Raw genomic sequence first — 15,374 nt, 5'->3', positions numbered from 1 at the left:
TGGTAAGTGTATATACAAAGCCAAGCCTGTTATTAAACTTTCTCTATTAGGAAATACAAGCCTTTCAAAGCACGCTGTATCTTAGCAGAGACATTTGCAAATCTTACTCATAGGCAAAAGGCCTTGGAAAGTTTTACTGTATCAAGGCTATCACTATCCAAATGAATTTTGTGTTTGAACCAAATTTCATATAAGGGTAATAGTCAATCAGAAAGGACTTCTTTTCCCAAAGTCACCAGTAAATGTTCCATTCTTTTGTCTCCCATTGTGACATTTGCTTTTGTAAGTCTTCTTACCTTTATTTCTCTTCCATCATATCTTGTATGCTTATCTTCCTGAAGACCAGGGCATTGTTCATTCTGCTCATTGCATTTACTTATCTACTATTTATTGACTGTCTACCAAGACAGGAACTTGTCTCTTCTCTCCTTAATCACATTTTACTGTACCCTATCATCTGTTGATTCAGCCCAAGTCTTCACTGTAGTTCCTCTTTACACAAAATCTCATTTTCTATTCTATCTGTTCACATTGTCTGTATATAGTAGGGAAGTACTTTGACCATACACCCTATGCATGTCTTCCTGCTTCCATTTAACAAAAATTGTTTTTGAAGAAAGGTCTTAATATGTAGCCCAGATGGTCTCAAACTCATGAGCATCCTGTCTCAGCCTCCCAAGTGCTAGAATTACAGGTGTACACTACCAGGTCTGGCTGTAATTCTAAAAATCTTTTTTTTCCAATACTGGAGTTTGAACTCAAGATTCTCATACTTGGGAAGCAAGCATTTTACCACTTTTTTTGGAGGGGTCCAGTTGTGGGGCCTGAACTCTGGGCCTGGGTGCTGTCCCTCAGCTCTTCAGCTCAAGGCTAGTGCTCTACCACTTGAGCCACAGCGCCACTTCTGGCTTTTTTCTTTTTGCTTATGTGGTGCTGAGGAATTGAACCCAGGGCCTCAGGCATGCAAGGCAAGCGCTCTACCACTGAGCCAACTTCCCAGCCCCCACATTTTACCACTTGAATGCTATTTTGCTTCCTTCCTGTGTAACAGGGATCATAGATATATGCTACCATTCCCACTTGCTTGTTGAGATGGTATGTCTCAATAACTTTTTACCTGGGATGTCACAAACCTTGATCCTCCTGATCTCTTCCTTCTGAGTAGCTTCCTTCTGACATACCTATCTGGCCTCACTAGATATTTTTATAACAAAGTTTTGACCACCAAAATGATTCTTATCCTTAAAGAATGTCTTACTAAAGACTTATTTCCTGGGGGCTGGCAAGGTGACTCAGCAGTAGAGTGCTTGCCTTGCATGTATGAGGCCCTGGGTTCCATTCCTCAGTACCACATAAGCAGAAAAAGCTGGAAGTGGCGCTGTGGCTCCAGTGGTAGAGCGCTAGCCTTGACCTGAATTGCTGAGGGACAGCGCCCAGACCCAGAGTTCAGGCTCTATGACCGGCAAAAAAAAAAACAAAAAACACTTATTTCCTGTGTAGAGGAAAACTCTATTTCACCTGTTCTTAGACTTTTGGATTTTGTGATGTCTACATTTACAGTATTGGGTTCCAACTTACGGTTTCTCATTTTCCCCTTTATATTATCAAGTGAGAATAAATGCCAGTACCTACCATTACTATTGTTTATTTTTAAAAAGGCTTTTAAAAGTATCAATAGGAAATTCATAATCTGAGAATAATGGTTAGAAAAACACATTTACCTCATTTAAAAAAATGCATGGGCAGCATGTGGGAAGCATTCACATATGGCTGCTAGAGCGGCTAAAGAAGGACAGTGAGAAGTGCGTGGCCCTCAACAAGGGAGGCCATTAGTGGTGGTCTTAGCCTCTCTTACTACATCAGGCCTCCTGTGAAGTACCTAACTGTACCAATTCATTCAAGTCATAGAGTAAATTTCCTCCATAGACAAGGAAATAAAGGCTGAAGAATTTAAGTCAGTTCTTTAAGGTAACAGAGCTAGCAAGTGGTGAAGTTACTATCCACACCCAGGTCCACGTGATTTATAGGCCAGTGCAATAAAATTCTGTACAATGGTGCCGCTCAGATGTATGAAATATGGAAGACCTCATTTGCTACAAGCTGAATAGGCAACTTCCAGAGTTGAAATTACCACAAGTTGAAGTTTGCTCCAGGGATTCTCAACATGACACTGTTGACATTTTGGACCGTACACAGCTGTTTGCTGCAGGGTTTATCTTGTATACTGTAGACATTTAACGGTACCTATGGCCTCTCACCAGATGCTACTAGTGCTGTCCCCACAATTACAACATTTAAAAATGTGCCTAAACGCTGTCACCTAACATCTAAGGGGAACACTGCCCACAATTGAGAACCACTAGTTTAATTCAGTCCTGCCATACAGACACATCTAAAGGCAATCCTATATACACTAACACAGATTTGAAAGGGCAGCACTGTTCACCATCATCTTTTCTGTTTGCAGCTCTGTAAATTGCTTTAATAAGCAATAACACTGTCATTTCATTCAAACACGAATTAAAATATCTCTTGAAACATTAGTTTTAAAGAACTTTAGCTTGTGAAAAAAGAATTTTATTTTGATGGTTATGAGGGGAAAGTTCCAGAAATTTACTTGAAACTAGGAAAACAATAATAATTAAATTTCTCACAAGGTTACCATGTAAATGAAATTAAGCTAGTCGAGAAATAAGTGACACTATCCAGTTGTAAAGGCTTCCTCCTGTTACAATACAACCAGTAGCAAGATCAAAAAGTCTCTCAAGATTGAATACAGCAGGCCGGGAGACTTCAAATGGAACCTGGGGGAATAAAGCACATACACATTTGTGAAATGTTGTTTCAAACTACGGACTGATGTAAAATTCTTAAAATACCAACTACAACTTTTATATAATATTTTCGTGTGTCTGTGTGTGCCAATAGCAGGGCTTGAACTCAAGGCCTGGTATTCTTGCTCAGCTTTTTCACTCATGCTGGTGCTCTACCACTTGAACCATCCACTTTCAGCTTTTTGCTGGTTAACTGAAGAAACGAGTCCTAAGAATTTGTCTGATTGAGCGGGCTTTGAACTGTGATCCTCCAATCTCAGCCTCCTAAGTAGTTAGGACTCTAGGTGTAGCGCTAGAGACCATATCATATAAGTATTTTAAATCAAATACAGTTAATTTTGTGCCTAAAGTAAGACACAAAGCTTGATAACTCTATGCAGCTGGGCACCAGTGGCTCACGCCTGTAATCCTAGCTACTCAGGAGGCTGAGATCTGAGGATCACCGTTCAAAGCCAGCCAGGGCAGGAAAGTCTGTGAGACTCTTATCTCCAATAAATCACTAGAAAACCAGAAGTGGCATTGTGGCTTAAGTGTTAAGAGTGCTCACCTTGAGCTGAAGAGCTGAGGGACAGGGCCCAAGCCCAGAGTTCAAGCCCCACTACCGACAAAAAAAAAGTCCCATATGCCATTTGATATTCTATAAAATATTAATACTTCTAAAACATAGTCTATATGTAATCTTCATACATGCTTCTAAGCATGGGGCATGGGGCTTTTGGCTCTGTTTAAACTATTGCTTTCTTTTACAGAATGGCCAGTTGACATTTTGGTCTGTGTCACCTTCCTTTTGAGTCTGCCCACAGTCACAGAAAAAACATCAATAAATTATGTGCCAAGATTTCTGTATCTGAAAAAGATGCTGAGTTGTCATGACCAAGGGGCAAGCGCTGGTGCATCCACATTTATCCTAAGCAGGCTAAAATTTAGAAAATAAGGATTACTCCTGTGGTCTTAACATTGGTTTAAATGGAGGAAAATCCATAGAGATGGAACAAAAATGATGAACAGGAAAGGAATGTTTCCCGGGGACCCACTTCATGCTGATCCAGATACTTTTATTAATGAATGCACACATGCCATGTAAAATGACCACAGTAAATTAACTCCTTTGGGGGCTGAAAATTACAGGACAAGTTTTATTAATTTCTTATCTATTTAATAAATGAACCATCCATTCTTTTTATTCCTAAAAAAGCATAAGGAACCTTCATGTGGAAGATGTTTTTGGTAACTTTTTCTTCAAATTAAAATGGCCAAATAAATAGTGCTTTCTGGAACTTCAAGCAATACAGTGGCAAGTACATAAAAAGTTAGTAACATCTCCCTTCTTTGCTCAACCCTAATGTAATCCATGTTTCCAGCCTGGTAGGATTTTTGCATGTGGTTCTTATTTTTCTTTTGTAAACAGAATAATTTCCAGTATTAACTTATTCAATTAACAACATGCAAGAGAAATCTCTTCTTAATTAATTCAGGAAGGTAGAATAACAACATAGAGTATGCAAGCATTCTAGAGTAATACAGGCAGATTCAAATTCAGACCTCACAACACACCAGCCCTTGGAAAGGCAGAATATCCTGTTTATACTTTAACTGCATCATTCATAAGCAGAAATGACAATGGTCCCTGTATCATGTTGTCCTTACAAGGACTGAATGAGTCTATTCAAATAAAATGGAGTGGTGTCTATCAAATAATAATTATATATTATGATCAATATCACTATATTTTTTTCTGTAGCTAGTCTTTTTTACCCCTAAGGTGAAAGTGTATTTTCATTCAAGGTTGAAAAATTGTCCAAACATGAAAACATGTAACATATTTAAATTAATTATATAAAACTTATTGTTTATAGTATCCCCTTTGCAAAGATCCACAAGAAATTGTACAAGTAACTAATATACATTAGTCCCAACATAATCCTGGTTGCTCATGCCCACACCCAAAGCAGATGCTCTTTTCATTTCAAACCCATGATCAGAGACCAAGAGAAAGTTTTCATTTATATAAAACAAAAATCACATGGGCCAAAAAAAGAACAAAAAGACTCATGAGATTAGTTTTCATTTGACTAATTCCAATGTGTTGATGCAACTTTTTTTTACATTTTTATAACTTACATCTGTACAAAGGGCTTTCATTGAGACACTTGCATGCATATATGCAACACATTCTACCAAATTGTCTCTCTCCATCGCACGCCCTCACTCCTTACTCCTTACAATAATCTCAACAGGCTTGGATTTTCTATTTTCTTAAAGATGTCTATCCATTGCCCCTCATCACTCTTGGGGGTATCTATTTCCCAACAGAGCCTATTTTACTTTCCTCTCATTTTCTTTTAGTGTATTTTAATTGTACAAAGGGATTTGGTATGTCAATCAACCCGAGCACATCCTTTGATGGATATATATTAGTTCATGGTCTGAACACCCCTCCTGAATTAGTGACTCATTCTCCAGAGACTTTTTTCACTTGTGTACATGCTTAGGTACAGGAGCTCTTTTGTAATAAGTCCTTAAGTTGGTGTTTTTTCTGTCGGTCATGAGGTTTGAACTCAGGGCTTGGGTGCTGTCCCTCAGTTCTTCAGCTCAAGGCTAGCACTCTACCACTTGAGCCACAGCACCACTTCCAGTTTTCTGATGGTGAATTGGAGATAAGAGTCTCATGGACTTTCCTGCCCGCACTGGCTTTGAACTGTGATCCTCAGATTTGAGCCTCATGAGTAGTTAGGATTACAGGTGTGAGCCACCTGAGCCGGGCTACCTAAAGTTGTTTTTTAGTCAAAGAGTGCCTATTTTTTACATTTTTTATTGTGAAAATACTGTACAGAGGGGTTACAATTACATGGGCAAGATAATGAGAACATTTCTTATCGAGCATTGTAGCCTCCTCTTTTGTTTCCCCTTCCCATCCCTTCCCATTCCTTCCCATCCTCCCCCACCCCACCGAATCCACCTCTCCCTTCCCCCCCTCACCAAAGTTGTAAAGTTCGTTTTCGACATAACGACTTGCACATCTCATTGTTGCAATGGGTCCACCTGTATCCCTATTTAAACAATTTGTTTTTGCCCTTCCCCTCCACAAATTATACCAACATCAAATGCAGTGAAAGCAGGGGATATACCATGGGGGAGGGACATGCGAAGCAACAAAGAAATCATCTTATAAATGTGTTAGAAACAATCGCATGAAAGAAAAAAAAAACATTTGAATATATATCTTAGGGTTCATTTCCTTAACATCAACCTAAATGTTAAAATGTAAAGGATATCAAGGTCAGATAAGTTGATATCTTTTACATTTTAACATTTATTGCCAGAATTACTTTCCCAATAGGTGGTGGCAATTAACATTTCAGCCAGAAATATATGAGGGCTTCCTCTAAACCCAAGCTGCACATTATGGATTGTTATAAACCTTGATTATTGTTATATTTGCTTTTTCATTGCCATTTTTACTTTAAAAAGGGAAACAGTTGGTGATCTAATACTGTTTTATTGATTTGTTAATAAGTTCTATGTGCTTAGCATGATTATTTTGGTTGTATCTCATCACTATTTAATGGCACTGAACATTTTGTATTTTATAGTGATGAAACATCTAATGCCCAACTCAAATTACTTTAACACATGACTTTTCAAAGCACACACACAAAAATATAATTAGTATGAAGGTATTTATATCATGTTATATCTCTCATATGTAATCCTTGCCATACTAAAGACAGGAATAGTTTTTTAATCTAAGTTAATTTTATTTAACATTAGAGTTACCTTCATGGCATAATTTATAGAAAAAACAGAGCATTTAAAGTTCTGAACCTTGTCAACGAAACTCTAGAAACAAGTGTCCATTTGTCAAAGGGTGAAGATTAATTGTTGAGTTTATTTATGGAGGTCACAAGTAGAACTTTCACATCACAAGGATGAAATAGAGTAGCTGTCACTCAGAAGCCACTAAATTGTGTTTGCCCTCAGGAGAAAACAAATTACTCTAAACTGTCCCCCCCTCCAACTTTTCTAGATACTCTGGACATTTAGATACCTTCCCTTTGGTAGACAAGCCTAGTGCTTCAGATTACATATATCTGAATCATGATAAAACACAAAATTCTATCGTTTTATTGTTGGGTACATTTTTAAGATAAATTTCTGAGTGAGTTAAAACAAGTAGAAAGCTGAGAAATTACAAGTATGAAAACAGATATACAATTTTAAAAATTAATATATTTAATATATTCATGTAACTATTACTCATATTAAGAAATTAAACATATACACAAAAGTGGGGTTACTGGTTCATTGGGCAATACTTAGTTCTAAGCCAATTCTATTAATGTTTTTTTCTTTCTTCAGAGGATTGAACTTAGGGCCTTGCCCTTGATAGGTAAGCACTCTACCATTTGAGCCATACCTGAATATCAGTTGTTTTTCTAATTTACTTTCCCTTTTAGAGAACTTCAGTTGTTCCATATCCTCACAAATTTTGATAAATTTCATCTTAAAATTTCTACCAGTCTGATGTATTTTGTGTCCAGATAGCCCGATAACTAATACATTTATAATTATGGTATAGATTTGTTTGACGAAGTTCAGGTATTTGTCCTACTTTTACTGATATATACAGCAAATTTACTGTTTTTTTTCCTAAACTAGTCCATTGCTATATGGACCCATTGCAACAATGAGATGTACCAGTTGTTATGTCGAAAAGTGAACTTTACAACTTTGGTCAGGTGGTGGTTGAGGGGGGGATGGAGGGGGGGCAGGGTGGGAGATGAGAAGGGATGGGAAACAAAGGAAAAAAATAAAAGTACCCCAAATAAATGACTATAATTGGACTGTGTTTAAGACATCACTAAGTGTGTGAAATGTAGTCATGAAGCACATATATATATACTTATATATAGATGAATATATGTGTTTATATATGTATGTGAGTATATATAGGTATATATATGTATATATATATACAACTCTTTCTATATATATGTATACACACATATATAGTGCTATTTATGCTTCTACTCCATAGATTTCTATTTCACACATTTAATGATGTCTTAAATACAATCCAATTTACAGTCTTTTATTTGGAGTACTTTTTTTAAAGAAAGTCTTATTTATGAAAGCTTTGTACTACAAAAGTCATAGTCCTTTATAAATTCCTGTAGATTTACAGTTTTATCTACCACATTTACTTCTAAATCAATTTGGGATCTTTTTTGTACATTCTGTAAGTTAAGGGTTGAGATGTGTCACTTTTCCATATAGCTACTCAAATGACCTAGGTTTGTTTATTGAAAAGATTGTTTCTTGCCAACTATACTGAAGAAGCCACCTTGGTCATAACTCATGGGACTTGTAGTTTGGGTCCCTTTCCAGACTCTATTCATATGTTTACAGACTAGATTCATTTCTGTTTGTAATTCCGTATTGTTGTCATTTCCAATAAGACTCTGAAAGCTAGAAAGTTTATGAGTCTTGGTTTTTTTTCTGACGATCACAGCCATCCTAAGTCCTTTATACATCCATGTAAATTTTCTGAAACTATTATAAATGACAGTCTTAAAATGTTCATTTCTAATTGTCCTCACTTCTGTTATACGGGTATAAAATTTACATTTACATTATAATTATATATAGCAACATTGTTAAGTGCACTTCTATATCCTAATAGTTTATCTGAAAACTATTTTGGGTTTTCTATGTCTGTGAGTTATGACAGCTTAATTTCTCCTTTTCTCACACACCTGTGCCATTTTTAAATTCTTCCTATCTTTCACTGGCTAAAAATGTCCACAAATTGTAAATTAGAGTAATGATAGACATCCTTAACTTATTATTAACTGGCTTTTCAATTCAAGGAGGAGGAGGAAAGTTTATTCATATTTGGTACTATTCTACCACAGGTGTATCTTTATCTTTACTTATATCCTACTCTATAGTTGTCAAATTTATTCCCAGCCTTTTGTAATTTTGCCAAATTATAACTACAGGGTTTTAAATTTCTATCTTTTCTTCCAAGTACTGGATGGGGCTTGAACTTAGAGCCTCAACCTCAACTAGCTTGCTTGTTAATGGTTGGCACTCTGCCACTTGACCCATGCCTCCAACTTAGCTTTTTGCTAGTTAATTGGGGATAGAGTGTCACAAACTTTTCTGCTGGGATTTCTTTGAACCATACTCCAAGTTTCAGCATTCTGCATAGCTAAGAATACAGGTATGAGCCACTGGAGCCGGTCTTAAATTTCCATTTTAAATTATTTTTCTACTAGAACTAGGAAATCACCAAAAAATGGTTAGAGTAATTTATAAAATAAAAATCGTGACAAGTATTAAAATTAAAAAGCCACTATAATCAAAACCATGAAGGCCAGTATTTTAAGTGCTAAATTCAGAAAAAAATGCTAGATTTCTCTCTTAGCAAAAGTGCATAAATGTCATAAATATTAACATACTTGAATGTGTATTGGGACATCACAGGATACATGCTTTCCCAAGATGTACAATATTTTAAAAATGAGATCTGGGTGAGGGAAGGGATGATAGGGGAAAAACAAAGAGGGGGTAACAATGCTCGATAGGAAATGTACTTATTACCTTACGAAACTGTAACCCCTCTATACACTATCTTTACAATAAAAATATATATTTAAAAAAGAATAACTTAAAAAATAAGATCTGTAGAACTTCAAATAAATTTAGAAGTCTCCAAATATATCTAAAGGACTTCGCATGTTAATGGACATCCAAATTTTTCCAGCTTCAGCTTTTGGAAGCAATATCCATAGGACATTTCTAACAAAAGTGAAATTATTGCATTTTTTCATATTAAAGTTTGTAGAAAGATATTACTTGAGGGGAGATATTAGTTCTCAATCTTCTTCCTGCTCTTCTTAAACCTCAAATTCTCCTTCTCATACTCTAGAGGGGACAATGTTCCTAGGAGTGAGTGAATAGAGTGACTAATATCAGTGATGCGGGAAATATATTAGGTTTGTTATACCATGGCCCAGAAGAGAAGCATCTGGAAATGTGGCATCAGAATTATTACTTTAAAATTCTCTTACATTGGCTCACACTGTTCTACAGTCAACCACTCATTAAACAGTGATGCCCCTCATGACTCCCACATTGAGCCACACAGAGCACCCCTTGAAGATTGAGAAAAAAATTCTCAGCTCTAGGAATGTGTTGGCTCATAGCCCTCAACTTTTAGCCCTCCCTAGGAATGGCTTTCAGCTAAAGTTTACAACCTCTTCTTGGGGAGAGGATACATCTAATTACCAATGATATGGAAATGTAAAGAAGCTGAGTCTCTAGCTTAAAGCAATACAACTCTGAAGGGCCATCCCAGTTTCAAAGCTTTTCATGAAGTTGCTGAGCCCTTTGTTGTGACTGTATTTTAGCTCAACTTCACCCTCTGCATAGCCCTGCTTCCCTCATTTTCCCAGAGATGATTAATCCAAGGGAGTATTTCCTAACCCTAATAAACTTCCTGAAAACTAAATTCAGCCTTGGAATCTGCTCTTTATGTATTTTAGTTAGCTTTCTGTCACTATAAAAAATACCTGAGGGCTGGGAAGGTGGCTCAGTGGTAGAGCGCTTGCCTTGCATGCTCAAGGCCCTGGGTTTGATTCCTCAGCACCACATAAGCAAAACAGAAAAAAAACGTAAGTGGTACTGTGGCTCAGGTGGTAGAGCACTAGCCTTGAGCTGAAGAGCTGAGGGACAGCGCCCAGGCCCAGAGTTCAGGCCCCACGACCGGACCAAAAAAAAAAAAAATACCTGAAATAATTTACAAAGAGAAAAGACTTATTTTAGCTCACAGTTTCTGAGAGTCCAGTCTATGATCAGGTGGCTCCATTGCTTTTGGTTGTGGTGCAGCAGTACATTTTATGGAAGCAGCACATGGCAGAGCAAAGCCATTTACCTCAGAATGAACAAAAGGGAAAAAATAGGAAGAAGAAGAGGCTGGACTCTACTACTCCCTTCAAATGTGTACCTCCAATGACCTAAAGACCTCCCACTTTCCCTAACCCTCCCAAAGATTCTGTCACCTACCAAATAGCGCCAGTCTGAGACCAACCTAATACCACATAGGACAATCTAGTACCACATATTACCACACTTAGGACCATATAAAATCCAAAATGTAGCACCAGAAAATGGAAGCACCAAGAAATTACAACAATGACTAGAAAACCTGAAAATGAAGGTTTCCTGACTGATAATGAATACTTACTATCAATGGTTTCATTCTTATTTCTTGGAACTAGAAGTGTCTAAAGAAACTAATAATATACTAGCTTACTTTCACATGTAGAAGAGGTCACATATATGCCACCTACTCACAATTTTAAATACTTGTACATTATAACCCATAGTTCAACAATCATTTTCTTTTCACCTTCATTATACTAGTTCATTTACAAATGGAACAGACCTCTATATAACAAACACACCAGGCTATATCCAGTTCTCATTAAATGTAGTCTCTTCCTCTCTCAGGAAAAAAGAAAAGAAAAGAAAAGAAAACTAGTTTCCTACAATATAAAAACGTCTGTCAACCATTTGCAAGTCTAAGGCTTTTTATGATATACAAAGCTTTAAAATCAGTTGCTGAAAAATAAAGGTAAAGTGAAATATAATCAGGTCTAAATACCATATTAGAATTTATATTTTCACTCTCCCTTGATAATGTGAAATGAAGTTTTATAATACATTCTATAAGCTTTTCTGTTAAGTTTTATATCCAAGGAACCATTCCCTTTACCTCTTCCTTCCAACTCCATATTAACCATCACCGGGCCTGAACTTGCATCTAACCTATCATTCATGCACCATGTATTTTATTGTTAGATTACTAGATGTATAACTCTTGCTTCCTGCTCTACTTAGAGCCTTTGATATTTTAAAGGACTTCTCTTTGCTTGGGACCCTTTATTATTCTTTGTGTGATGAAAATGCCTTTCTGGAACAAAGCAAAAGCTGTTCTCTCTGCCCAATAGGGTGTCAGCAAAGTTTCTCTTTCTTGGGCAGTCAGAGTAACCTGCATATATACAAACTAGACCTTTAGATTGTCTTGAAGAATTGTTTTCTTAACAAATTTTGTACAAAAACCTTACCTCTGTAAGGTTTCTCATCTACTTTTCATCAAGTAGAGCTCCTTGCCTGTGTTTACAGTGGCCTTTGAAGTGCTATATGTACAGAATGGGTGCCTAAGAAGGAAAGGGTTTTTTTTTAGCCAAGAGCACAAAGATCACAGAGACAGTTACTTGCTGAAACTCTGCTTTAGTTTGCATGGTGCTAGGGTTGACTGTTATGTGGTCTTCCCAACACTGAACACTATAATTCCTTATCACCACTTGGGTGGGCAACGGTTCATTTCAATTCTGACATTAACTGCCCATTCACTTCAGATACCAGTTACAAATGGGATGCCTGTAGTACTGGCTTCTTCCTCTTTGGCCAACTACAAATTTGAGGGTTCCTATGGCTATCCCTAGAACTCAGAAAGGCAGTTTATTTATGACTATCAGTTTTTATACAAACAGGAAGAGAAGCATGCATAGGGCATGGTTCACACTTGTGAGAAAAAGGAAGAGGAGCATCTTCAATGCTTCTGCAGGTGCCAATTTCTAGCACATCTGTGCCTCCACCTGGAAGCAACTCCAAATTATGGAGGTTTAATTACATAGACATAGTTGTTTTAAGTCATTAGCTATTCAGGGGCTGAGGTTATAGCTCAATCATAGAGGTGATGATGATGATGATGATGATGAAGGAAGACTCTATTCTTAGACAATCTGCCATTTGAACCAGTTCTTTGCACAACTGCTTTCTCTCTCTACTACAGCTTGATTTAATTTCTAATTTTCTTATTTGCAAAATTCTTTTTATAGTAATGTTACTTCTTTAAAATGAAATAGTAAAAGATTCATGGCATCTCACCAATATGCCCATTTGATCTCCTATTACACAAAAAAATCCTTTCTGTCATATTAAAAATTTTATTAACACAAAAATTTAGAGTGATGAAAAGATCATTTCATTCTCACCAAAGTGTGAAATTTCTTGAGCTCCAGTAGAGTTGTATGAAAGCCCTTCTCACCTTCCTAAGAGTTGGGTGTTGCTTCTGTTAGACTGGGAGAATAATATCTATTTGATGGCAGGAGAATGACCTACACTATACAAAATACAGTGGGGCCAACGGTGTCTAGTTCTTTCCATCTAGAACTTCTATGAGATCGTTCACTAGTCATTCATGATAGCAATTTTGAGGTAGGCTACTACTATACTATCTTTTCGCCTTGGAACTTCCTGTCTTCTCCACTCTAGAAAAAATAAATTCAATAAAACATTAACTTCAGACAAAGGTGATATATGATGAAAAGGTAGAAAACATGGCAGAATAACTTACATGTGAGGATGCTGGGTGAAGAATTCTATTTCTTTTCTCCTTCCGTCATCTCTTTCTCTTCTTAAGGTTATAAATCTATCCAAAATTTGCTCTCAGTGGTTCAAAATCCCATTACACATTATAGCACAAGAATTGGCACACTAACTGGTTGGTGAAAATGTGACCACCCAGACTTTATTTTGTCATTTAACATTTATAATCAATGAAAAGGTGCTGAGACAAGTAAGAAGAGATTTCAGAATAGGTGCTTAGTGAAAGTTTGGTGAATTAAGAAAAATCATATCCAAGGACTGACTGTAATTCTAGCTATTTGGGACAATTAGATCTGAGGGTAGCGGTGCAAACCTAGACTGGACAGGAAAGCATGTGAGACTCTTATCTCCAATTAACTACAAAAAATATATGGAAGTGGAGCTGTGGCTCAAGTTGTGGAGCATTACCCTTGAACATAAAAGTTCTGGGAGAATGTCCAAGTCCTGAGTTCAAGCCCTAGGAGCAGCACACCACAAGGGGGGGGGACAGGGAGGGAGGGAGAGGAAGAGAGAGGAAAGAGAGAAAGAGTGGGAGGGAGGAAGGGAGAGAGAGAGAAGTAAGGAAGGAAGGAAGGAGAGAGAGAGGGAGGGATGGGAGAGACAAAAGGAAAAGAAAACTCACAAATATTTTATATGATTTTTCTGTTGTGTGAGGAAAATTACTGGAAAAGATGAGCACAAGTAATAAAATCTTCATTTCAATGGAATCTACTTTTCATGCAGAAACTCATAAAATACAGCATTGGCAAATAACCTTTAGCTCTCTAATGGCTTTCAAAACCCCCAAACAAGTTCAAATTCAGGCCAGATTTTAATAAACTCTTTCAATATGCCCCTATTTGATTAAATTCCTTTCTCTTCTTTTTACTATTTCAGTCTTTTATTCTCTCTAGGCTGTTAAAATCGTACATCATTTCTTTAATATTGCTCCTTAAACTTGAATGAATTTAGTTACTTGTTAAACTTTTTTCCCCTCCTTTCTCTCCAGAAAGCCTTTTCTGTGATAGGAAAAGCAACAGAATTCATTGCTATCTTATCAAGGACAATCTGGATTCAAAGCTATTTACCAAAAAGGCTAACTGCCAACAACAAAAACACAATATAACACAACAAACAAAGAAATGCAGTGATTTATTTATTTATTCATTTAGGTTGTGAGGCTTGAACTCTGGGCCAGGGCTCTGTCCCTGAGCTCTTTAGCTCAAGGCTAGCTATCTACCACTTAAGCCGCAGCACCACTTCCAGTTTTGTGTTGGTTAATTGGAGATAAGAGAATCAAGGACTTTTCAGCCCTTGCCTGAGCTGGTTTTGAACCGTGATCCTCAGATCTGAGCCTAATGAGTAGCTAGGAATAGGTGTGAGCCACTGGCGGCCGGCAATGCAGTGATTTTATTTGAAGCCCAACTTTACTCAGAAATTCTATGGAAGTCCTAGTCTTTCTACAAATTTTCAAAATGTGAAACTGGAAAAGTATGAGTGTCCCAAGGATCTGAGGGATTCATTGAAGAAGCTGGAGAAAGAAGTCAGGTGTGAGGGAGAGAGTACAGAGCAGGAGAGTTTCACAGAGAACCTCAGGCTGGCCAGTGGCTGGCAGACATGACAGAAGGGAACTCAGAGGATAGGTGGGTACTAGAGGAAAGAGATGGTGAGAGAGTGAGTGGTTAGAAGTGTGTTCTGAGTTGCTGTCTGCTTGGGTGCAGATTTTGACCCTAACACTGACTAGCTCAGGGATGTTAGGCAAGTCACTTACTGTCTTCAGGCCTGAATTTTCACATGCAGAAAATGATCATAAAAGTAGCTGTCTTAACTAGAAACAGAAATCTGAAGCCACATGTTTAACTTCAGAACGTACTTAAATATTAGTTTCTTGTTGCTGCTGTAACTAATTTCCCACAAGTTTAGTGATTTACAACATGGATTTATTTTCTTATAGTCCTGCAGGTAGGAATTCTGAAATCAGTTTGACTGGGCTAATATCTTGAGGGGTGGGAAGGAGATACAGGGAGCCCCATTTTCCATCTTAAAAGCCTGAAACAGTTCACCACTCCAGTCTCAGCTTCTTCTGCAATTTGTCAAATC

The 15,374-nt window shown here is 37.2% G+C and overlaps 1 protein-coding gene across 1 annotated transcript in view; it reads right to left on the bottom strand.

Annotated features, from left to right (window-relative positions):
- Positions 1-2,662: 2,662 nt before the first annotated feature.
- Positions 2,663-15,374, bottom strand: part of Cfap54 (cilia and flagella associated 54) — a 269,955-nt gene continuing 257,243 nt past the window's right edge. Inside the window, 1 exon segment of the mRNA XM_013018973.1 lies at positions 2,663-2,804. Within this exon segment, the coding sequence (XP_012874427.1) occupies positions 2,676-2,804 (129 nt within the window). The 3' untranslated portion in view covers positions 2,663-2,675.

The sequence above is a fragment of the Dipodomys ordii genome, unplaced genomic scaffold (assembly GCF_000151885.1).
Source record: "Dipodomys ordii isolate 6190 unplaced genomic scaffold, Dord_2.0 Scaffold3, whole genome shotgun sequence".
Classification (NCBI taxonomy): domain Eukaryota; kingdom Metazoa; phylum Chordata; class Mammalia; order Rodentia; family Heteromyidae; genus Dipodomys; species Dipodomys ordii.
Note: the sequence above shows the minus strand (reverse complement) of the source record. Positions and strands in the feature narration are given on the sequence as shown.